The sequence below is a fragment of the Ochotona princeps genome, chromosome X, assembly GCF_030435755.1.
Source record: "Ochotona princeps isolate mOchPri1 chromosome X, mOchPri1.hap1, whole genome shotgun sequence".
Lineage (NCBI taxonomy): Eukaryota > Metazoa > Chordata > Mammalia > Lagomorpha > Ochotonidae > Ochotona > Ochotona princeps.
The window spans coordinates 8,785,679-8,809,940 of record NC_080865.1 but is presented as its reverse complement, the minus strand read 5'-3'; the positions used below and the strand labels follow the sequence as shown (position 1 = coordinate 8,809,940).

The 24,262-nt window shown below is 46.8% G+C and overlaps 1 protein-coding gene across 1 annotated transcript; it reads right to left on the bottom strand.

The window, feature by feature from the left end:
- Positions 1-458: 458 nt before the first annotated feature.
- GLOD5 (glyoxalase domain containing 5) lies at positions 459-12,905 on the bottom strand. Its single transcript, XM_058658688.1, has 4 exons — positions 12,766-12,905; positions 8,227-8,364; positions 3,620-3,775; positions 459-782 (listed from the first exon to the last, which is right to left on the bottom strand). The coding sequence occupies exons 1-4, from the start codon at positions 12,823-12,825 to the stop codon at positions 657-659; spliced, it is 480 nt and encodes a 159-aa protein (XP_058514671.1). The 5' UTR covers positions 12,826-12,905; the 3' UTR covers positions 459-656.
- Positions 12,906-24,262: the final 11,357 nt, after the last annotated feature.

The window sequence follows — 24,262 nt, the reverse complement described above, 5'->3', positions numbered from 1 at the left end:
CACAGAAATAGAAGGAACTTGACCTTGTCTCACCTGCCTTGTCAGGAGTTGAGCCTCAGTTGAGATGAGCCTGACTTGTTAGATCCAAACACAGAAAGGGCTATCCTGAGAACGAAGCCAGAGAAAACTCTATGGGAAGGAGTGGTAGCATCTGGGTTGATTCTTGAAGGTCCCATGGGATCACAAAGCTACAAGGGTCAATGAGGCCCGTGACATGGAGGAATAGCAGGTAGCAGCTGGATGAGAGAGGTGATGAAGTAGAGAGAATGAAGAAGGATGGGTTCATTGACAAGGAGAAGTCATTCAGGGCTTTGAGTTCCAAGGGGATGACCTTGAATTTGGCCCTCTCAGACATTGTTCCCTGGTTGTGGATCTCCAGGCAACTCAGAGACCTTACCCCCCCAGGCAAAAAACCCCAGACAGAGCACTGAAACAGCAATAGTGATGAGCTAATAGGATTGGAGAAGTTATCCATTTATTGAGGCAGCTTGGATAGAAAATTTCTGAACATAGAAGTTTGGTCCTGAATTTGCTTGAGCTCCACCCACAGCAGGAAGGATGAAGTGCCTAAGTCTTCAGTGCTGCAGGCAAGGGTTTGCAAGAGGATGGGGAGGGGCAGCATCCCTGGGAACAGAATTGGACAGGGCTGGCCTCAATCACGATGAAATGTAGTTGGATACTTCAATCAGATTTCTGTCAGGATCTCGGAAGTAGATGGACATAATAGGCCCTTTTGCCCCCGTTCTGGGCACTGGACCCTCCTCAATTGGGATGTCACAGTCCTGAAGTGAGAAGAGAACACAGAAGTCATTTTTCAAAGACCCTGTGTAGATCAAAATGGCCATTTTGTGGCCCAGAAGATACTAGAATACCTTTGTATCTTTCTGATCCTACCTCCTACCTTTCCCCCCAGCTACTTACCAGCTGTGTGGCTCAATGACCCTGTCCCTCAGTTTCTGCACTTGTCAAACAGGGTTAATAACATTACCTAGGATCATCCAGTGAATGGCTGAGCTGGAATTCAAACTGAGATGATTTGTGCCAAAGTTCATACTCAGCCTCTGTGCTTTATCCACTTTAGTTCCAACCCAGTCCTTTTCAGACACTTTCCAAGGAAGTAGCCCTGATTTATTGCACCAAAGATAGTCATGACTTGGGTCTGTGTTCCACAAAAGAGGAAATCAATTTTTACAATTTGTTTTTATTTATCACAGAGAGGTAGAAATAGAGCCAGAGGTCTTGCATTCACTTTCCACATGGCCACAATGGCCAGGGAAGCTAGGAGCCCCTTTGGGTTCTTTCATGTGGATACAGGAGCCCAAGCACTTGTCTCATCTTGCACAACATCCAACGTCCCAGGCAGTATTAGCTGGGATCTGGATTGGAAGTGGAGCAGCTGGGACTAGATCAGTGCCCATATGAGATACCAGCATTGCAGGCAGTGGTTTGACCCATATTCCACATTGCCAGCCCCATAAAAAGGTAATCATTTTTAAACGACTTAGATGAAAAGGTTTTTTTTTATGTTTTAGAGACACTAACTTATATAACAGGACATGAGGAATGTTATTCTCTTTCCAGTCCTGTTTCAGTGCTTCTGAGATGCGGAGAACACCCCTAGAGGGTACAAACCAGCCCTTCGGACGTCCTTAACTATCTGCAAAATCCTTCTTCATGCTCAGGGAATGAAAGTTGTTAGAGTTTAATGACGTTACCATGCCTTTAGAGCTGTTGGCTTTTCCAGTTACTTTCCCTTTATGCTAAGATCCAACAGGTTTTTCATATATTTCATTGAATAGTTTCCTTTGATCTATTTTTTGAGATTTATTTATTTTTATTGGAAAAGCAGATTAGATTTACAGAGAGGGGACACAGAAAGAAGTTCTATCTGCTGTTTTACTCCACAAATGGCCACAATGGCCAGAGCTGAGCTAATCCAAAGTCAGGAGCAAAGAGCTTCTTTCAGGTCTCGTGTGGATGCAGGGTCCCAAGGACTTGGGCCATCCTTCACTGCTTTTCCAGACCACAAGCAGAGAGCTGGATGGAAAGTGGAGCATCTGAGGCATGAATTGGTACCTGTATGGGATTCTAGTGCTGGAAGGTGAGGCTTTAGCCATTGAGCCATCATGTCGGGCCCATAACTTCCTTTTATTTAGGGGGTACTTACGCAGGGGCCAGTGCAGTAGCTTAAATGATTAATCTGCCTGTGGCACTGATATCCCACTTGGGTGCCGGTTCATGTTCCAGCTGCTCCACTTATCCAGTTGCTTGCTTATGACCTGGGAAAGCAGTGGAGGATGGCTCAAGTCCTTGGTACTCTGCACTCGTGTGAGAGATCTGGAGGAAGCTTCTGGTTCCTTTCTTTGGATTGGCTCAGCTCTGGCCATTGCAGCCACTTGAGGGGTGAATCAACAGATGGAAGATCTCTCTCAGGCCTGGTGCAATAGTGTACCAGCTAAAGTCCTTGCCTTTCACGTGCCGAGATCCTATATGGGCACCGGTTCTAATCCCAGCGGCCCCACTTCCCATCTAGTGTCCTGACTGTGGCCTGGGAAAGCCTTGGGACCCTGCACCCGATTGGGAAACCTGGATGAAGCTCCAGGCTCCTGGCTTCAGATCGGTGCGGCTCCAGCCATTGCAGCCACTTGGGGAGTAAGTCAGCAGACAGAAGATCTTCCTCTCTGTCTCTCCTCCTCTCTATATATATCTGACTTTGCAATAAAAATAAATAAATCTTTAAAAATCTCTCTATATATCGCCCTTTCAAATAAAAAAATAAATTTTAAGCATATTTATGAAAAGGAATGTAGGTGTAAATTTTTTATAGAGCTGATGTAAAGTTTTCTTTTTATTTTATAAATATTATTTGAAAATCGGGGGGAGAGAGAAAGAGGGGGGATTCATTTTCCATTCCCTTGCTCACCGCCCAAATGGCTGGATCTCCCATGTGAGTGGCAGGGGTCAAGTATTTAGATCATTACCTGTTGTCTTTCTAGGCACATTAGCAAAGGAGCTGGTTCATGACTAGAGCAGCTAGGATTGGAAGCTGCCCTCTGATGTGTGCTGTCAGTGTTGTTAGTGGTGGCTTAATCCACTGTGCCATAGTCAGGGGCCCCAGGAAAGTTTACTTTCTTGTTTAAAGAATTTATTTATTTTTATTGCAAAGTCAGATTTACAGGGAAAGAGAGAGAGACAGAGAGAAAGATCTTCCTTCTGATGGTTCACTCCCCAAGTGGCCACAATGGCTGGAGCTGAGCCAGAGCTGAGCTGATTTGAAGCCAGGAGCTTCCTCTGGGCCTCCCTCAACTGCTTTCCCAGGCCACAAGCAGGGAAATGGATGGGAAGTGGAGCTGCCGGGATTAGAACAGGCACCCATATGGGATCCCAGCATGTGTGGAATGAGGGCTTTAGCCACTAGGCTATTGTGCTGGTCAGCAAATACATTTGCTTACATGAAAAAATCTTGTTCGTCAGGATCAAGGGTAGCTGTTGTGTACAGGAAATGTCTGAATGCAATGAAACTTATTATATCTGAGGCTTGAGGGAGACCTTCGTGATGCTGCTTGGGTTTTCACAGTGTCTGCCATGGCTTTCTCAAAAACAACCAAGTTTCACTCACCTTGAGGCGCTGGATGATTTCCTCCAAAGGCGCTTTTGTGATCAAACATATGTCTAGGGAGCCAGGAATTGGGTGAGCGGCTTTAGGCTCAAATTCCTTTCCCATCTCATGGAGGTTAAATTTCTGGTCTCCAAAACATAGTGCTTTCCGATCTCCCTGTTTGTGGGCAAGAAACAACAGAATTAAACTTCCAACATGGGTGTGGCCCTTTGTTAGTTTCGCTGTTTGGACTAGCTTTCTGTTACTGCCAGGATCTCACATCTCTTTTTCCGGTTTACATACAATAGAACTGAAGGAAATAAAGCACAGAGGCTATGAACCCTTCCATCATCATGGTGTTCTTTATAACTATACACAGTGAAGTGAGGATGTTGCTCAGGTGGTTCATTCTTAAGTTCATCCAGGCAAATAGCTTGAAGTTCTGCATCAGCACCGCTGGGTGTGTATCCTCGTCAGTCTTCATTATATCGTTTATTTTTTTGCAAGGACAAAACTTTCTCAGCTTTTCCACTCAGTCTTCAGCAGCATCACACACCACTGAAGACTCATTCATTTTCCTTCTGGCCACCAACAGCCCATCATCTTCTCTTGGTCCCTTTAAGTGAGGCGAATGGTTTAATGTGTGTGTGTGTGTGTGTGTGTGTGTGTGTGTGTGTGTGTGTGTGTGTATTCCTTCTCTATTATTATTTCCATATCCCTCCCAATAATATGTTTCTAGTACCCATGATCAAGAAAGTTATTTGCTTACCCAATATGCATGTCCCTTTTGTTTCATAAACAGAATCCATTTCAGTGAGATCAATTGTACGTCTAGCTTGAAAAACCTCCATTTCCCAGCATTCCATGCAAGGCAGCCATCTAAGAAAGGCCTTCTCAGAAGCAGTTTTCTCAAAAACAGGGTGTGGGAATTTCCCTGCCACTGAGCTAGTAGTACTTTCTGTCCATTCGTTTCCTCTTCCTTCTCAGGCACTGTCCAAGCTCCCACTGCCTACTCGAAATTGCTTGTTCAATGGCAGAAAGAGAATATTCAGTCTTACTAAAACCTGCACGTTTACTTTTTTAAGAAATCCTCCACAGATGCTATCTGGGCAGCCATACTTGTTCGCCTCTCTCTACTGTACTTCCCAACAAGTGCCATTGGTTGTGCAACTTCTCTCTTTTAGGTCATCATGAAACACACAATATCCTCTCTGTTGGAAAAAAAATTAGTTTTTTCATGTTAATATTTGTTATTTCCCACAATAAAAAATTATTTTGTTTTGTTGTTTCTTGGAGTCTGGTGTGGCTGATGAGAAGTCCAATAAAAATCCATTTTTTATTATTTTCTAAAATTATTTCTGGTGTTGGCATGGTGGCATAGTGAGCTAACCCTCTGTCTGAGGCACCTGCATCCCATATGGGTGCCAGTTCATGTCCCAGCTGTTCCACTTTCCCATTGGCTTCCCTGTTTGTGGTTTGGGAAAGCGCGGGAGAATGGGCCAAAGCCTTGGGACACTGTACCTCTCTGGGAGACCCAGAAGGGCTCCTGGCTCCTGGCTTTAGATTCGCTCAGCTGCAGCCATTGTAACCATTGGGGAAGTAAACCAGGAGATGGAAAATCTTTCCCTCCACTCCTCTCTGTAAATCTGCCTTTCCAATAAGAAGAAAATAAATGTTAAATAAATAAGTCTTTTGAAAAATTATTTTCTTTTTTTTAAGATTTATTTATTTTTATTACAAAGTCAGATATACAGAGAGGAGGAGAGACAGAGAGGAAGATCTTCCATCCGATGATTCACTCCCCAAGTGAGCCGCAACGGGCCGATGCGTGCCGATCCGAAGCCAGGAGCCAGGAACTTCCTCCAGGTCTTCCACACAGGTGCAGGGTCCCAAGGCTTTGGGCCATCCTCGACTGCTTTCCCAGGCCACAAGCAGGGAGCTGGATGTGAAATGGAGCTGCGGGGACTAGAACCGGCGTCCATATGGGATCCCGGTATGTTCAAGGCGAGTACTTCAGCTGCTAGGCCATGCCGCCGGGCCCGAAAAATTATTTTCAAGGCAAAGAGACAAACAGGAAAAGCCTCTATTTGCTGCTTCACTCCTGAAATGCCAGCAATTCTGCCACTGGGCTGCAGCTGAAACTCAATCCATGTCTGCCATATGGGTGGCAAGGGACCGGCCATTTGCAACATCACCATCGTCTTCAGGGTATGCATTAACAGGAAGCTGGAGTCAGGAGCTAGAGCCAGACAGTCCCATGTGGGACATGAGAGGCTTAACCACTACGCCAAATGACTACTCTTTTTTTCTCTATTTTTCTTTTTAAAGATTTATTCATTTTGGGGCATGGCACAATAGCGTAGTGGTTAAAATCCTCACCTTGCACGTGCCAGGATCCCATATGGGTGCCGGTTCTAATCCCGGCAGCCCCACTTCCCATCCAGCTCCCTGCTTGTGGCCTGGGAAAGCAGTTGAGGATGGCCCAATGCCTTGGGTTACACGTGTGTGGGAGACCTGGAAGAAGTTCCTGGCTCCTGGCTTTGGATTGGCTCAGCAGCAGCCATTACAGCCGCTTGGGGAGTGAACCATCAGATGGAAGATCTTCCTCTCAGTCTCTCCTCCTCTCTGTATATCCGTCTTTCCAATAAAAATAAATAAGTCTTTAGAAAATCAATTATTCATTTTTGGGCTGGCACAGTGGCTCACCAAGCTAATCGTGCTGGTGCTTGAAGGTTCAGGATAAATCAGTCTTTGAAAATAGCATATATGCATATACTTATAAATATATATTTCTGTCTCTCTGTGCAAATCTGATTTTCCAATAAAAGTAAATAAATCTTGAATTTTAAAAAATTTAAAAATGATATGCTGTAGTTCTGATTCTGTTTCTTCACTTTTCACTCATTTGGCCCTTTTTTTATTAGTTTTTTTTTTTTTAATTTGTTTTATTTTTATTGGAAAGGCAGATATACAGGAAGGAGGAGAGACAGAGAGGAAGATCTTCGCCAAGCAGCCTCAATGGCAGGAGCTATGCCGATCTGAAGCCAGGAGCCCGGAGCTTCTTCTGGGTCTCCCACGTGGATGCAGAGTCCCAAGGCTTTGGGCCATCCTCAACTGCTTTCCCAGGCCACATTCAGAGCACTAGATGGGAAGTGGGCCGCTGGGATTAGAACCGGTGCCCATATGTGTTGTGGGCTAAGGAGCTGAGTAGTGCTCGTTGAGCTGGGCAGGAACAGGAACTGGGCTTGTGGCTAAAACACCTAGACTAATTGGACTCATCTGTATCCAATATCCTGACTAAATTAGGATGTGGGGGGAAGAGTATATAAGGAGAGGTGAAGGAGCAATAAAGGGAGACTTTGCAGAGACTTCCACCATCACTGGTCTCCTGTCAGTGCTTCATCCCCAGACCCTCTCTCCCTGTCCACGTTACTGGCTCTGCTGGCTGGAGCACATATGAGATCCCGGTGCGTGCAAGGCGAGGACTTTAGCCGCTAGGCTACCATGCCAGACCCTTTTATTAGCATATTAAAAATATTACTTTTTATTTATTTGAAAGACAATGACATAGAGCAGAGAGAGAGAGAGAGAGAGAGAGAGATTTTTTTTTTTTTTTTATCAGTGAGTTTATTTTTCAAATGACCACTGCAGCTAGCAATGGTCTAGGCCAAAGAAAAGATCCTGGAACTCTATTTGCATATCTCATATGCACTGGAGACACTTAAGGCTTTGGGTCATCTGCTGCCTTCCTAGGCACATAAGAAGCAAGCTGGATCAGAGCCAGAGCACCCAGGAATCCAAGCCTGGCTCCAGCATGCATTGCTGGAGATGCAAGCTGCAGCATGACTACCTGAGATTAATGTCTGTCTTATGACACCCTCCACATTTTTTAAATGAATTGATTAATACATTTTTTTGTTTTTAAAAGACTATTTACTTAAAAGGTAGTGAAATAGAGAGTGAAATATATATATATATATATATATAGAGAGAGAGAGAGAGAGAGAGAGAGATCTTCCATCTGATGATTCATTCTCCACATGGCTCAGCATCCAGGGCTGAACAAGCTGAACACGCTTCAGCACTAGTTGTTTGATAAATTAGGGTAGGGAAATATACATATATAAACAAATAAATATTTAAATAAATAGAATATTAGATTAAAAAGATTTCCTTCAGGATCTTTTTTTTTCTTTTAGGATCTTCAAGGTCTCTTTTGATTGTCATTTGGCACTGGTGTGACTCTTGAGAAATCTGATGTTTTACTTCCTTTGTGGATGAAATATATTTTCATTTCTCTGGAAGCTCTTAGAATCTACTTTTTCACCTTGATGTTTTTGAATTTTGTAAGAACATGTGTAAGTGTCAATGTGCTGGATACTCAACACTTTCCATAAAAAAACCTATGGCGTTTTCAGGGGTGATATCTGTAATAGCTTTGCTCCCTTCTTTTTTCTCCACTCTGCCTCTGGAAGTTCTACTATTTAGAGTTTGACAGTTTCTTTTTTGTTGTTTGTTTTTATCTTTTCTCCCAGATTTCTTTTGTGTCTGTTTTTGGAGTTAGGTCATATCCTAAAGTGATAAAATTTGAGTCCTTCTTGCAGTTTGTACTCAAGGGAAGTAGTTACCTTGAACGTCGTGACCTCCATGCCCAGGATCTTGGAATAAAACGTGGTGGTATCTTGGATGCTCTTTACTGTCATCACAATGTGGTCAAGTCTGTGGATAAGACACGGGGAGGGGGTCTGACTGCTGTTGCTGCGTGCCTGAAAAAAACATATATAAGCAATCAAAAGAGATCACACTGTACATGTCACTCAATGTTTCTGTCTCATCTTTCCTCACTACCCAAGCTTTTACATGTTTTTTTTCTCCTCCATTTTAAAAAGATTTATGTATTTTATTGGAAAGGTAGATTTACATACAGTAAGAGGAGAGGCAGAAAATCTGCTGGTTTACTTCCCAAATGGTCAATCCAAGGCAAGGAGCCAAGATCTTCTTCCGGGTCTCCCATGTGGGTGCATGGTCCCCTTTGAGCCATCGCGCACTGCTGTCCCAGGCACATTAGCAAGGGAGCTGAATGGGAAATAGAGCAGCTGAGACATGAACATCCCATATGGCATGTTGACACTACAATTAGATGATTAGTCAATTGTGTCATTGCACCAGCCCCTCCTTTTTTTTTTTTTCTTTAAGATTTGTTTATTTGAAACACAAGGTAACAGAGAAGGAGAAGCAGATCTTCCATCTACTGGTTTATTCCTCAAATAGCTTCAATGGCCAGAGGTGCACCAGGCCAAAGTCAGGAGCCAGGAACGACATTCACTCTGTTGTCCCAAGTGAATGGCAGGGGTCCCAGCAAGACCTTGAGCTATCTTCTGTGACCTCTCCAGGCACATCAGCAGGGAACTGGATCGGAAGTGGAGCAGACAAGACTTGAATTGGCATTTCAATATGGGATGCCAGTGTTACAGGTGGCAGTTTAACCTATTGCGTGCCGATGTCTACCTCCTACTCCAGTTCAAGAGGAAAGGCCTTGAGAAAAATCAGTAGAATCTTATTGCCCATGTATGGGTTCGCAAGTCTGCCACGCCCATTCTCTACTGCTTCTTTATTCTCTTTATCTTTCCAGGTGGCTAGAGCTAAAAACTGAGGGAGAGTAGAGACTAAACTGAGACCACACTCCTCCTTGTTTGTCTGTAATTGGAATTCATTCATCTCTTTTGCAAGAAATTACAGACACAGGGAACGCCCAACTGTATGAATGCAAGCACCTCCACTGATCAATTTTCCCTGACCCTCCTTTCCTACTCTGCACCTGTGATTACAGAGGGCAGAACAAGAAGGGAGCATTGCAGATGAAACATAAGGTTTTGGCATGTTATTTACAAATCTGCTTCCCGCCTTTGGCACATTTCCCATTAGATTTTATCTCTTGACTCGAATTCTGTAATCATTTGTGTGTTTACATTATATGTGCTGCAGAATTGTACCATGCCTATGGTCTGGCACTACAGATTGTAGGGTATAATGTTGAAAATCGCCAGACCAGAATTTAGGTAGTTTCTTTGTGCTTTGGTTTCCCCTTCTATAAAATAAACAAGATTTGGGGGCCAGCGTAATGGTTCAGTGGCTAAAACCTCACTTTGCAAGCGCCGAGACCTCATATGGGCACCAGTTCGTGTCCCAGCTGTTCCACTTCCCATCCAGCTCTCTGCTTGTAGCCTGGGAAAGCAGCTGAGGACAGCCCAAAACCTTGGGACCCTGCACCCACGTGGGAGACCTGGAGGAGGCTCCTGGGTGCTGGCTTCGGATTAGTGCAGCTCCGGCCATTGCAGCCACTTGGGGAGTGAACCAACAGACAGGAGATGTTTGTATCTTTCTCTCCTTTACTGTAAATCTGCCTTTCCAATAAAAATAAAATAAATCTTAAAACAAACAAAAATAAAATAAACATAATTTTAGGAGGACACTTCAAAAGTTCACAGAAAGAAGCTGGTGCTGTAGCTAGCTGCTAAAACTGCTACCTGCAGTGCTGGCATTCCATGTGGGTACTAGTTTGAATCCTGGCTACTCTACTTCTGATCCAGCGCCCTGCTAATGTGCCTGGCAAAGCAGCAGAAGATGGCTCAAGTGCTTTCGCCTTTGTGTCCATTGGGAGACCTGGAAGAAACTCCTGACTTCACGCTGACCCAATTCCAGTTCGCAGTTGTGGCCATTTGATGAGTAAATCAGTGGATGGAAGATTTTTTTTCTTACTATCTCCTTCTGTCTCTCTGTCCCTTCCTCCTTCCCTCCCTTTCTGCAACTCTGCTTTTCAACTAACTACCTAAATAAATATATACTTTTTAAAAATATATGTGGAAAGCAGAATTAAAAAGTAACCATGAGGCTGGCAAGGTAGCAGAGCAGGCCACCTCCATTCTGTGGTGCTAGCATTCCATATGGGCGCCACTTCCTGTCGCAGCTGTTCCACTTCCCATCCAGCTCCCTGCTTGTGGCCTGGGGAAGCAGCAGGGGATGGCCCAATGCATTGGGACCCTGCACCCACGTGGGAGACATGAAGAAGTTCCTGGCTTCAGATCAGTACAGCTCTGCTGGTCATTGCAGCCATTTAGGGAGTGAACCAGCAAATGGAAGACTACTATCTCTCTCCTATAAAAGTAAACTTCTAAAAAAAATAAAAGGTAAGTTCACTTTGGTGCATTCATAGGTTTTAATAGTATATGTTTTCCAGGAATATTTTGAAAACTGCTTATATACTTACAGGTATGTTGCAAAATTGTATTTTAAAATATTAGGACAATGTGTGACACATAGAAAGCATTATAGAAAGATTATGGTTATTAGTGATAATGATGTTATATAGTCGCCTTGTTAAAATCTGGATTCCTTACCATGGCTCTCAATCTCTAAACTTGCTGTTGAACTCAAAAAGCCACACTGTTCTTTAACCTGTTCCTTATACCTTCAACCTAAGGGACTTTGCACCTGGCCGCCAGACTAGGATGTAAATTTCCCAAGAGTAGGACTTTCTCTGTCGTGTACCTCATCGCTCCCCAACCAATTGTTAATAATATTTGTTGGATGGATTACTATCCTCTAAACCATTAGGGTCAACTCTGGCCACAAAGCCTGTGTACTATTCTATTTGATTCAATTCCATTCGATTAGATTCAATTTCATTCTATTCCACTCCGGGCTACTTTATTCTTTTCTATCTCGCTGTATTTAATTCCATTAAAAGCAGCATACTTTAAACAATTGATTTCACCAAGCCCCAGCTTAAAAAAAAAACACCGTGTGTTTCCATTTTCATGAGTGGAAAAGGCATTAGCGAAGTTGCTGAGTTGTGCTGTTCTCATGGATACAGAGGGACCACGTGGACACAGGGGCAGCAGAATGTGAAAATGCACTTAGGCTTTGAATGGAAAACAAAGTCATATTTGGAAAAAAAACTTATTAACCTTTCAACATTTGTAGAATCTGTGATAGCACCCTCTTTTCATCCTTGATATCAGTAAAAAAAAGTAATTTCTACTAATTTCTCAAGCGAAAGCAGAAATGACTGATTACTTTGATGTTATTTGTTTTCTCAAATGTACATTTGCTTTCCATTTCACCAAGTCAACTGTTCTGTTAATGATCACCCTCCTTCTGCTTCTTAGAGTTCAATTTACTGCTCCTTTCACAGAGTGTTGATTTGAGAGTTCAGGTCATTGATTTTTCTACTTTTCTGATGCCTGCATGTGGAGCTACAGATTTGCCCTTAAACACTGCCCCTAAGCACTGCTTTAGCCACATTCCCCCAGTTTGGAGAATACATTGCACCTATTCCTGCCATAGTCAATGCACTAACAGTCAGAGTCACTCCACCGTGGATTCTATTCTCTTCAAAGACTTGGAGCAAATTCAAGAACAAGCAGGCACATCTCTCAGAACACAGGATACACCAGGGTGGCTTAGGATGCTGGAGTAAGGGAGGGATGAGAGGGGAAGGCAAATACCATGTTATGCAGGGGCATGAATGAGAGAGGCCACGGAGCATACTTCAGAAAAAGATGACTGAGACATGGTCGTCACTTGAGCTGTCAAGTCCTGCTGTAAGCACGACGCAAAATAGAAGCCATTTTATTTCTCACAACAGCCCCTTCAATCGGCATAGTGAGGGTGCCTGCAATACCTTGCCCTCTCTCCCTCAGCTTCCCCCCACAGGGAAGGATTGTATCTTCCTACAGAGTCCTCCTCGGGCTTCCCCCTGGCTCTGGGCTCTGAAATTCTTCCAGCGCACCTCAAGGTCGGCACTTCGTTTACCGCACCCTCCCCCCCCACAGCCCCTCATCACGACCAGCTCAGGGACACGCGCTCTGCTCTCCACGGATCTCCCTACAGCTGTCCCTGCACCTGTGGCTGCGGAACACCCAGAAGGAGCAGCCAGCCGGGAGCCCACCTCCCTGTGCCTGTGCCACAGAGCCTTTCCGTGGACCTCTGCTGCCCTCTGTCTATGAAAGAGGAAGCCAGAAGGAGAGAGAAAACCAGAAAATGGTGGACAGCACACCAGGGCAGCCCACACAGCGGAGGGAAGCAGATTACCAGACCCAGGTCGGTGGGTCACTCTGCTGCCAACAGCCATGCCCCAGGCCCCCAGAGGGGACGCCCCCATTTACCTGTTTTTCCAAAGTCCCGCCCCACATTCTAACTGGCAGCCTGAAGAGCAGACGCAGCATGGCAGGGTTGGTATTCTTACCCTGGGGCTTCCAGACAACCTTCTTGCCCGTGGGCGTGGGCGGTGGCACCACAGGAAGATCAAAGGCCAGGAATGGGGCGGAGAGCCTGGGAAGGGGTGGGCTGAGGACTGTGGGTGTGGTGGAGGTAGGCGGCAGAAGTACCAGAACTCTGGTGGAAAACTCAGTGCCGTGGAAGTGAAAGCTTAAGGAGGGTGCGTGCAGAGGGTGACTTCTTAAGAATACAGAAAACCCACCCATTCCCCAATCTTTACTGTGGAGTCACACAGATACACAGACACACACAGAATCGCAGTGACTGATACCTCCTTGCTTTACCTGCCCAAAGCATGTCCTGTAGAAGGCACCATCCATCCACCCTCCACAGGCCAACACAGGCTGTTCTCATTCGGTGTCACGTCCAGTGGTCTGTAGCAGTCTATGGCACATGTGGTGCAGCAGATTAAGCCACTGCTTGTGATGCTTACATCCCACATCAGAATGCCTGGTTCAAGTCCCAGCTGCTCTGAGATTTCTTCTTCTTATTATTATTTATTAATTAATTTACTTATTTATTTATCTTTATGGGCAGAGAGAAGGAGAGACAAAGATCATCCATTCGCTGGTTCACTCCCCCAAATGTCCACAACAGCTGGAGCTGAACTGATCTGAAGCCAGGAGCTTCTTCTGGCTCTCCCACACAAGTGCAGGGTCCCAAGGCTTTGAGCCATCCTCTCTTGTTTTTCCAAGGCCGTAAGCAAGGAGCTGGATGGGAAGTCGAGCAGCTGGGACATGAGCTTGGCATCTGTGTGGGATGCTGGTGCTTGTAGGTAGACAATTAACCAGTTGAGCTGTCACACCGATCCCTGCTCTGGGCTTCTGATTCAGCTTCTATTATGGAAGAGGTGGAGGCTGAAGGCAGGGTCTGGGGGTGTGTGAGGCTGCAGTGCTAGCACCAGGGAAGAAAAACCGAGTTGCTGAGTATACTCATCCCATGTGGTAGGAGCTGGTTTGTTTTTCCTCTACAACAGTCATTAGCTGTTGATGGACTCTGGCAGGGTTTCCCTAAGCTGTTTTGTGGCCACCAGCCTAGAGCATAGCACCATACACACCTGTGAGTGTTAGAGGTGGGATTTTGGATGTTTTTAAGCTTCTCCAGAGAAACAGAACTGCAAGAGAAGCAGAATCAATGTCTGTGCCATTGCAAGAAGTTGACTCCTGTACTTAGGGGAGCTGAAAAGTGCCACAATCTGCCATCAGCAAGCTGTAAGTGCAGGAGGACTAGTAGCCTAGGTCTCAGAGCCAGAGGGTCGATGCTGTTAAGTTCCAGCTGAGGAAAGGGACACCCAATATGGGTGTCGCTGCTCAGCAGACAGGAAGAGAGCCACCCCCTCTGCCCCAGCTTTCTGCCCTAATCCTGCCCTCGGCGGATGGGATGAAGCTACTGCCCCAGGAGAGCCATCTGGTGCTTCAGTTCACCGAATCCATACTAACCTGATCAGGAAATGCCCTCATAGACACACCCAGAAGTAATGTTTGATCAGGGCACCAGGTCCCAGTCCAGTTGATACGTAGAATTTGCAATTCGTTCTTACAACAGCAATACTGGTCAACTTGATTAAGACACTTAATCTCCAAAGGAAGACAATAAAAAGGTCACAATTCCACATTACCTGACACAGACATCCTCTATGCAACTAACAGTGCACAGCCCCCTTCCTCAGAAGAGGAGGCACAACCCTTGGGCAATACTTATTTTTCGTGGGCCCAGTGCTAAGGCTCAGTGGCTAAAGTCCTCACCTTGCAGCCGCTGGGATCCCATATGGGCACCGGTTTTAATCCCGGCAGCCCCACTTCCCATCCAGTTCCCTACTTGTGGCCTGGGAAAGCAGTTGAGGACGACCCAAAGCTTTGGGACTCTGCACCCGCATGGGAGACCTGGAAGAGGCTCCTGGCTCCTGGCTTCAGATCAGCTCAGCTCTGGCCTTTGTAGCCATTTGGGGAATAAACCAGTGGATAGAAGATCTTTCCCTCTGTCTCTCATCTCTGTAAATCTGCCTTTCCAATTTAAAAAAAAAAAAGCTTTAAAAAAAGTACTCTTTGTAAAACCCCCATAAAATTAATACTGTGATGTAAAGTTGATGATATTAAAAAAAATAATATAAGGTCAATATCTTTTTTTGTTTTGGTAAAGATTTATTTGCTTAGTTACTTGAAAGAGTGACAGAGAGTAACAGAATTAGATCTTTTATTCACTGGTTCACTCCACAAATGCCCACAACAACCAAATCTGGGCCAGCCTGAAGCCAGGAGCCAGGAGTTCCATCCTGGTCTCTTACGTGCATGGCAGTGGTCCAAGTACTTGAACCATCCTCTTCTGCCTTTCCAGGTGCATTAGCAGAAAGCTGGGTTGGAAGTGAACCCTTCAGGAGTTGAACCAGTGCTCTGATATGGGATGCGCAAAGTGGTGACTTAACCCACTGTGCCACAGCACAGACCCTAATACGAACATACTTTATGTTACATGTTAAAGTAATAAGAGAGGAAAGGAAACGAATGTATTTGTGACATACACATAAATGTATTCACCAAAAAGTGAGGAAATACTTGTCACAGCTGCCGCCTTCATTTCTGTGGCAGGTCATGTGGTCTAACAGTCACCACTATCTTCTTCTGCTGTCCATTTACCCTCAGCAAGTACCTCAGCGAACCGTGGTGCTTTGCCTGAAAGGGTGACCTAGACCTTCCTCCCGGAAGGATCTTGACCATTTGTCAGTAGCTGGGATTGGATTGTTACAACTTTCCATTGACCATAATCACAGGACATAGGACTACTTAGGGATGTGTCAAGGGATCTCTCGTATTTCAGGATACGCTTCCTTATCTCTGATATGGAGTAGTGATTTGCTTGCCCCTTGGAGTTCAGAATCCCTCACCCCAGCCAACACCGTAACTGCCCCCCCCCCGCCCCACTTAGCCTGTGGACTCAGAGGCATGAGGAGTCCAGGGTGACAAGCAGCAGCCTCGACTTCCAGTTCAGCGGGGACCTTGTCACTTGGTGGAGCTGTCTCCTCTTCCCACCACCACCATGGGGCTGTGACCTCCAGGCCAGCAGAGGATGAAACAGGAACAAGAAGCAGAATGCTGTTGGCGGATCCCTGGGGGCCATGGTGGGTGATGCTGCCACCACTGTCCACCCCTCTCCACCCCTGACTGCTGGACCCGTGACTCCTGGCTGCGGGAGGCATAGCCTCGTGGCTTGGCCACTGGTTCCAGGCAGATGCCTGTAGGACTTCACCCTGTCTGGCAAGGTACTGTCACTTGACTGGGGCTGCAGGTGTTACTACCAAAGGCCATCCGTGGTCTTAGCAAGGCAGCCGCTTCAGGGTCCTGGGGGACGTGCTAAGTTCAGCATGTTCTGTGAGCACGAAGCCACTGTGTCTCCTTGGCTGTAGAATGAGTCCCTTAGTCAGCAGCAACGCTGTGTGAAACAGCATGGCAGTGAAGGGGGGGCGGTGAGGGAGTCCACAGACGGCAGCTTTGGCAGAAGCTGCAGTGACAGACAGATGGGTCCAAACCATATCCAGAGGAACCTTCTGTCCCAGTAGGAACAAAATACTGCCTGTTCCATGATGGAAGGGATCCAGTGTGATCCGTCTGCCACCAGTTAGATGGCTGATCAGTGCAAGGCAATAACCAGGTTGGCCTTGGTGAGTGGAAGTCTGCGTTGCTGAGTCCAGATATAATCTCCATCCCTGCCACCACAGGGACTTTGTTCAGGAGCCCATGGGGCAATGATGAGGAGGGTGGCATAGGAAAGAGGCCAGCTGTACCCACAGAGCAGGTCAGCTGTGCACCTGATTATTAATGCTCTCCTTGGCTGAGGTCATCTTTTGGTGAACATCCAGATGGGAAACACAAATCTTCCCATGTTTTGTCCGTTCACATAACCCTGCTCAAATTTTCCTTGTCATTGCTTTTCCAATCATGCTTCTCCCAAGTCCATGACTGACATCAGCCACATCACTGGCCACACCTCAGTCATTAATATGCATCTGGAAGCCAGTGTCATGATATAGCACACTAAGCCTCCAACTGCAGTGCCAGTATCATATATATATATATATATATTGTTTGAATCCTGACTGTTTCACTTCCCATCCAGATCCTTGCTAATGGCCTGAGAAGGCAGCAGAGGATGGCCCAAGTCCTTGGGCCCCTGAGGTCCACGTAGGAGACTTGGAAGAAGCTCCTGCCTGCTGGCTTTAACCAGGCTCAGCACTGCCCATTGGAACCTTTAAGGGTGTGATCCAGTGGATGGAAGCTCGCTCACTCTCTCTCTCTTTCTCTTTGTGTGTGTGTGTGTGTTTCTCCGTTTCTCTGTAGCTTAGCTTTTCAAAAATAAATAAATCTTTTAAAAATAATCTCGAGCCCAGAGCGGTAGCCTAGTGGCTAAAGTCCTCACCTTGAATGCACTGGGATCCCATATGAGCACCGGTTCTAACCGAGCGACCCCGCTTCCCATCCAGCTCCCTGTTTGTTGCTTGGGAAAGAAGTCAAGGACGGCCCAAAGCTTTGGGACCCAGGACCTGCATGGGAGACCTGGAAGAGCTCCTGGCTCCTGGCTTCAGATCGGCACAGCTCTGGCCACTTGGGGTGTGAATCAGCAGACAGAAAATCTTCTTTGTCTCTCCTTCTTTCTGTATATCTGACTTTCTAATACAAATTAATAAAATCTTTTAAAAAATCTCGCTTCTGGTCATTTTTCCTTCCAAGCCAAGTGCACTTCCTGTATAGGTGCACTACTCAAACCTCTGCCCACAGACTCCCTTCACTCTTGCACTTCGAGGCTGTCCCAGGGTGGGCCTGTAGGGCCATCATTACCTCCTCTCAGGCGACACATGTGCTTCACTCAAAACCATCAGCAAAGCAAGCTGGAGTCTTGTCTTCCTCTGTCTACGTATTGTAGAGGACTCCCTGGGAGACAATCAGTGTAGGCTGGGAGAGAGAAGGCAGGATGGTCGGAGTGGGAGACCAGGGCCTTCTGGACCACTTCTCTATGCAACTATTTGTGCCTTCAGGGTCTGATTGGGCCCGATCACATATGTATCACCTCCATTTGATGATGGATGCTGCCATGGGCAAGCAAATTTATGGCTTGGTGAGTCAGGTAGCACCCAGTTCATGATGGGCAACTCAAGTTACACGGCGCCTTGGTGGTTTTGGCTAAGCAGCCAGTTTTTACTAAAGCCCAGTCTCAAAGACCCAATCTAAAAAGAGACCGGCAGGGGGCGCTCCAGACCCTGAGGATCTGTACAGGGCCTGTGAAAGGCTCCATTCTGCTACTGCCACTTAAAGCACCCCTGAACCTGCGGGGGCACATCGCTCAAGGGGTACAGTAGCTTGCCCAGCAGCCTGGGCTTGATGCAGAATCTTGTTCGAGGTCCCAATCCAAATAGCAGCTTTGAAGGACACTGGGTCATGCTCCCAGGAGAGGAAACCCAGACAGGCGCGCTGGTACTAAGTCTCTCTAGGCTATAGGAGGGGCAGGTGCAATCGCTTCTATTTCCCTTAGAAGGGATCTCCACTGAGGCTGGTGAGACGGCTTAACAACCTAATCCTCTTGCAGCACCAGCATCCCACATGGACACCGGTTCGTGTCCCAGCTGCTCCAATTCCCATATAGCTCCCAGCTTATGATTGAGAAAGCAGTGGAGGATGGTTCCAAACCTTGGGATCCTGCATCCACATGGGAAGACCTGGATGAAGCTCCTGGCTCCTGGGTTTGGATCAGCTCAACTCCAATCATTGTAGCCACTTGGGGAGTGAGCCACTGGATGAAAAACCTTTCTTTTTAACTCTCCACTTCTCTCTAAATCTGCTTTTGAAATGAAAATAAATAAATCTGGGCCTGGCACGGTGGCTTAGCGGTTAAAGTCCTCGCCTTGAACACACAGGGATCCCATATGGGCGCCAGTTCTAATCCCGGCAGCTCCACTTCCCATCCAGCTCCCTGCTTGTGGCCTGGGAAAGCAGTTGAGGATGGCCCAACACCTTGGGATCCTGCACCTGCATGGGAGACCTGGAGGAAGTTCCTGGCTCCTGGCTTCGGATTGGCTCAGCTCAGGCCGTTGCCATCACTTGGGGAGTGAATCATCGGACAGAAGATCTTCCTCTCTATCTCTTTTCCTCTCTGTATATCTGACTTTGTAATAAAAATAATTAAATCTTACAAAAAAATAAATAAATCTAAAAAGAAGAAGTAATCGCTACACATGCCCTACCCTGTTGGCATCTCATTGAGGTAGGGGCCTCTGACTGGCAGTCAGGCCGACTATCTACTCTCCGCGCTGTGCTTGCTTCACCAGTAGGCGCCGAGCTGCAGCAGCGTCAGGCTGTCCAGCCCCGATCAGCACGATGTTACCAATGTCGCAGGCCAGTGTGAGGAAAGCTGACATATTTCTGGGGCAGGTCAGTGAGGGGAAAGTGCCGGCCTTGCTAGCTGAGCCCAAACCACTCCTGCGGGCCTTATGGTCAGGGACAGAGGAAAAGGCATTTGCCAAAACAACAGGTGCCTGCCAGGGAGAGCTGGGTCAGTGTGCCCAAGCCATGAAGTGACATGTGGCCTGGAATCTGCGACTGGAGCCTCTACCTGGTTGAGCTCAACCCACTGCCATCTCCAGAATCCACCTGCTCGTGCGCGGGCCAAATAGGAATTGAGAGTCGAAAGTGGTGGGAACCCCTTATGCCTGCGTATGTCTTTGATAACAGCACTGCTTTCTGCAAGCCCTCTGAGACGGCAGTGGCTCCCATCCAGTGGGTGATCTGTGGTACATTTGTTTCCTTCTCTACCTGTCACTTCCTGTGAACGGACAGACATTGATGAAATTTTCTCGGTAGTTTGCTTCCACCAGCCTTGTCTGCAGACTCCCATGCATTCATGTGTGTGTTACAGAATTACTGGTGGAATTATTACATCATTATTACATCATTTCTTCATTTAAGAAACACCTACTGGGCCCAGTGTGGTGGCCTAGTGGCTAAAGCCCTCACCTTGAAAGCTCTGGGATCCCTTATGGACGCTGGTTCTAATCCCGGTGGCCCCGCTTCCCATCCAGCTCCCTGCTTGTGGCCTGGAAAAGCAGTCGAGGACGGCCCAAAGCTTTGGGATCCTGCACCTGCGTGGGAGACCTGGAGGAAGTTCCTGGCTCCTGGCTTCGGATCGGCTCAGCTCAGGTCGTTGCCATCACCTGGGGAGTGAATCATCGGACAGAAGATCTTTTTCTCTGTCTCTCCTCCTCTCTGTATATCTGACTTTACAATAGAAAATAAATATTAAAAAAAAAAACCAAAGAAATCACTTCCCTGATTAGAGAGACATAAAACAAACAAACAAACAAACAACAACAACAAAAAAAAAAACAAAAAAACCACCTACTGAGTCTGTTAGAAGTGCTGGGAAGGACTGGTGTAGTGACTTTGCAGGTAAAGCAACCGCCTGCTGTTCCAGTACCCCCATATGTTATGCCAGTTTGAATGCAGCTGCTCCATTTTCAATCCAGTTCCCTACTAATGCACTTGGGAAAGCAACAGAAGGTGCTTTGAGTGCTTGTGACTGTGCACCCAGTGAGAGACCATCCAGCTCCCTCTTGTGGCCTGGGTGGGAGATCCAGAAGAAGCTCCTGGCTCCTGGTTTCAGCTCAGCTCAGCTCCAGCCATTGCGGCCACTTGGGGAATGAACCAGCGGATGGAAGATCTTCCTCTCTGTCTCTCCTCTCTGTAGATCTATCTGCCTGTCCAATAAAGATAAATAAATCTTTAAAAAAACTCTGTGTTGGAGGTTTGAGCCCTAATATAGGATGAAGTTGGAGTGTTCACGGAGCCTGTCCACCAGCAACACCCACAGACATCTGTGAGAACAGCAAGAAGTAAATTGTTACTAGTGAGCCCAGAGTTGTGGCACAGTGGGGTTAAGCCACTGTCTGTGATCCTAGCATCATTTATGAGAAGTGGTTTGAGACCCTGCAGCTCCACTTGTAACCCAGTTCCACACTAGTGAGCCTGGAAAGGCAGCAGAATACGGCCCAAGTGTTTGGGCTCCTGCCGCACGCACAGGAGACCGGGCTGAAGCTCTTGGCTCTTGCCTTTGGCCTTACCCAACAATTAACAGCCATCTGGGGAGTGAAACAGCAGAAGGAAGATTTACTCTCTCTGTCTCCCTCCTTCTTTCTATAACTTTGTCTTCCACATAAAGATATCTTTATATAATCCATTTTTATTAGAAAATCACATTTACAGAGAGAGAGGAGAGACAAAGAGAAAGATCCTCCATGCACTGGTTCACTACCTAAGTAGCTGCAATGGCCAGAGCCGAGTTGGTCCAAAGACAGGAGGCAGGAAGCTCTTCTGTGTCTCCCACACGGGTGCAGGGTCCCAAGGCTTTGGGCCGTCCTCGACTGCTTTCCCAGGACAGGCAGGGAGCTGCATGGGAACTGAAGTAGCTGGGACACTAACTGGGGCCCATATGGGATCCCAGCACGTGTAAGGTGAGGACTTTAGCCACTGAGCCATCATGCTAGCCTACACACCTACACCTACACCTACACACACAGACACACACAGACACACACACACAGAGCTATTAGTGTGTGAAATTGCTGGCATTGCTGGTGCCTGGTTTGGCTGTGGTGAGAGTGTCCCCTGAGGGTAGGCACACATGTTTAAATTCAGGCACCACTGGGAGGGATGGAGAGAGGGATGTTGACAGGCAGGGTTTCTCAGAGGTGATTGAATTAGCTAGGGTCATCAAGAAGGAGCCCTGTGATTGAACTCTGGTAACTTTTTAGCAAGAATGGTGTGGCCAGTCCTTAAAGCAGCATTGTTGTGAGATGCTAGCACTGCAGGCAGCAGCTTCACCTGCTGCAGCACAGTGCTGGTTTTCATCCTGCTTTTTGTGGTGGTGGTGGTGGTGGGCTGATTGTACTTAGCATACTGTCCTTAAGGTTTATCACTTTCCATTCATCTTTTTTTTTTTAAAAAGGATTTTTAAAAAATTTTACAGGCAGAGTTCCAGAGAGAAAGAGAGAGAGAGAGAGAGCGCTCTTGTGTCCACTGTTTCACTCCCCAACTGGCCACAATGGCCAGAGCTGAGCCAATCTGAAACCAGGAGCCAGGAGCCTCGAGCCTCTTCCAGGTCTCCCAAGTACCTGCAGGGTCCCAAGAACTTGGATCATCCTCTGCTGCTTTCCCAGGTTCCCAGGTCACAAGCAGGGAGCTAGATGGGAAGTGGAGCAACTTGGGCTCGAACCGGTGCCCATATGGTATGAGGGCGTTAAAGGCAGAGAATTAGCCCGTTTTGCCATCACACCAGCCTTGAGGGTTGCTTTTCTTATCTTTGCTCCTGTGGGTAACACTGCTGTGAGGTTTACAGCCGGCATTCTGAGAACCTGGTTTCCCTTCTGTCAGGGCAGTGTACCCAAAAGTGGAGGTGCCGGATCCCATGGTGGTCTCACACCCGATTGCTTTGAGAAGCGACCAGCTTGTTTACCCTTGCAGTTGTCTCATTCAGGCAACTGACAGTCCCCAAATATCTCCATTTCTTTCCATCCTGATCAATGGCTTGTTTTAGCTTTTATTCATATATTTTCATGAATGGTTCGTGATGCTGACAGACCTTCATGATTTCATTTTGTCATCTGTAAGTCTTCTTTGGCTTAATGTCTACTCAAGTCCTTTGAATTGGGTTGTTGGCCTTTGATAGCTGCATTTTAGGAGTTCAGTGTATACTCTGGACACAAACCCCTCATCACGTACATGTTTGATATGATTTGCAAATATTGACTCCCACTCCATGGATTGCCTTTTTATTAGTAAGATTCCCCCCGGCCCCCCCTTTTTTGGTTTAAGATTTATTTATTTGGGACACAGCGCCATGGCGTAACGGCTAAAGTCCTTGCCTTCAACACGCCTGGATTCCATCTGGGCGCCGGTTCTAATCCTGGCTGCTCCACTTCCCATCCAGCTCCCTGACTGTGGCCTGGGAAAGCAGTCGAGGATGGCCCAAAGCCCTGGGACCCTGCACCCACGTGGGAGACCTGGAGGAAGCTCCTGCCTCCTGGCTTTGGATTGGCTCAGCTCCAGCTGTTGTGGCCATTTGGGGAGTGAACCAGCAGATGGAAGATCTTTCTCTCTGACTCTCCTCTGTATAAATCTGACTTTCCAGTAAAAATTAAAATAAATACATCTTTTAAAATGTCAAGCTTTCCTGGGTCATCCCATTAAGTATTATAAACTGCTCCAGCAATTTTTATCTTCATCCCTTCTTTTCTTCCTTGCTTTCTTTTAGGATTTATTTACTTGTTTGAAGAGCAGAGTGACAAAGACAGAGGTGGACTCTTCCGTCTACTGGTTCACCCTCCCCCAGTTGCCACAGTGGCTGAGTCGAGTCCTAGAGGCTAAGAGTCTGGGACTCCGTCTGTGAGTGTCCCCCATGTGGTCTCCCATGCGGGTGTCAGGAGCCCAAGCATTTGAGATATCTTCTGCTGTTTTCACAGGTCCCTTAGCCAAGGGGTCCTCGGGCCCATACATCATTTGGGGAGTGAACCAAAGGATAGACTATCTTCTCCCCTTCCCCTGTAACTCTATCTTTCAAATACAAGTAAAATAAATCTTTCAAAAAAACGGTTAGGGGAGGCTGTGCTTGGGGGAGATGAGGTATTTGGCACAGCAGTGAAGATCTAATTTGCAGTGTTCACATCTCATGTCTGAGTGCCTTCAGCTCAGGTGTGGCGTCCAGTTCTCACTTCCTGCACACAGGGATGGTGGGCCAAGCACTTGAGTCCCTGCCACTCGCTGCGTTCTGAACTACTGGATTTACCCTAGTCTAACTCTAGCTGTTGCAGACATCTGGGAAGTGAACCAGTGGGTGAGAGAAGTCTGTTTCTCTGTCTTCCAAATGAAAATAAATGAATAGGGCCCGGCGCAATAGCGTAATGGCTAAAGTCCTCACCTTAAACATGCCGGGATCGCATATGAGTGCCAGTTCTAATCCTGGCAGTCGAGGACGGTCCAAAGCCTAGGGACCTGCACCCGCATGGGAGACCTGGAGGAGGTTCCTGGATCCTGGTTTCGGATTGGCGCAGCACCGGCTGTTGCAGTCACTTGGGGAGTGAATCATCGGACGGAAGATCTTCCTTGCTGTCTTTCCTCCTCTCTGTATATCTGACTTTGCAATAAAAAATAAATTAATCTGAAAAAAGGTTTATTTATTTGAAAGACAGAGTTGTACAGAGATGGAAACACACACACAGTGAGAGAGATCGATCTTGCATCTGCTGATTCACTCCTGAATGTCTGCAGTACCTTGGAGCAAGGACTGTCTAAAGCCGTGAACCAGGAACTTCATCTGACTTTTGCACGTGGGTGCGATAGCAGTTCAAGC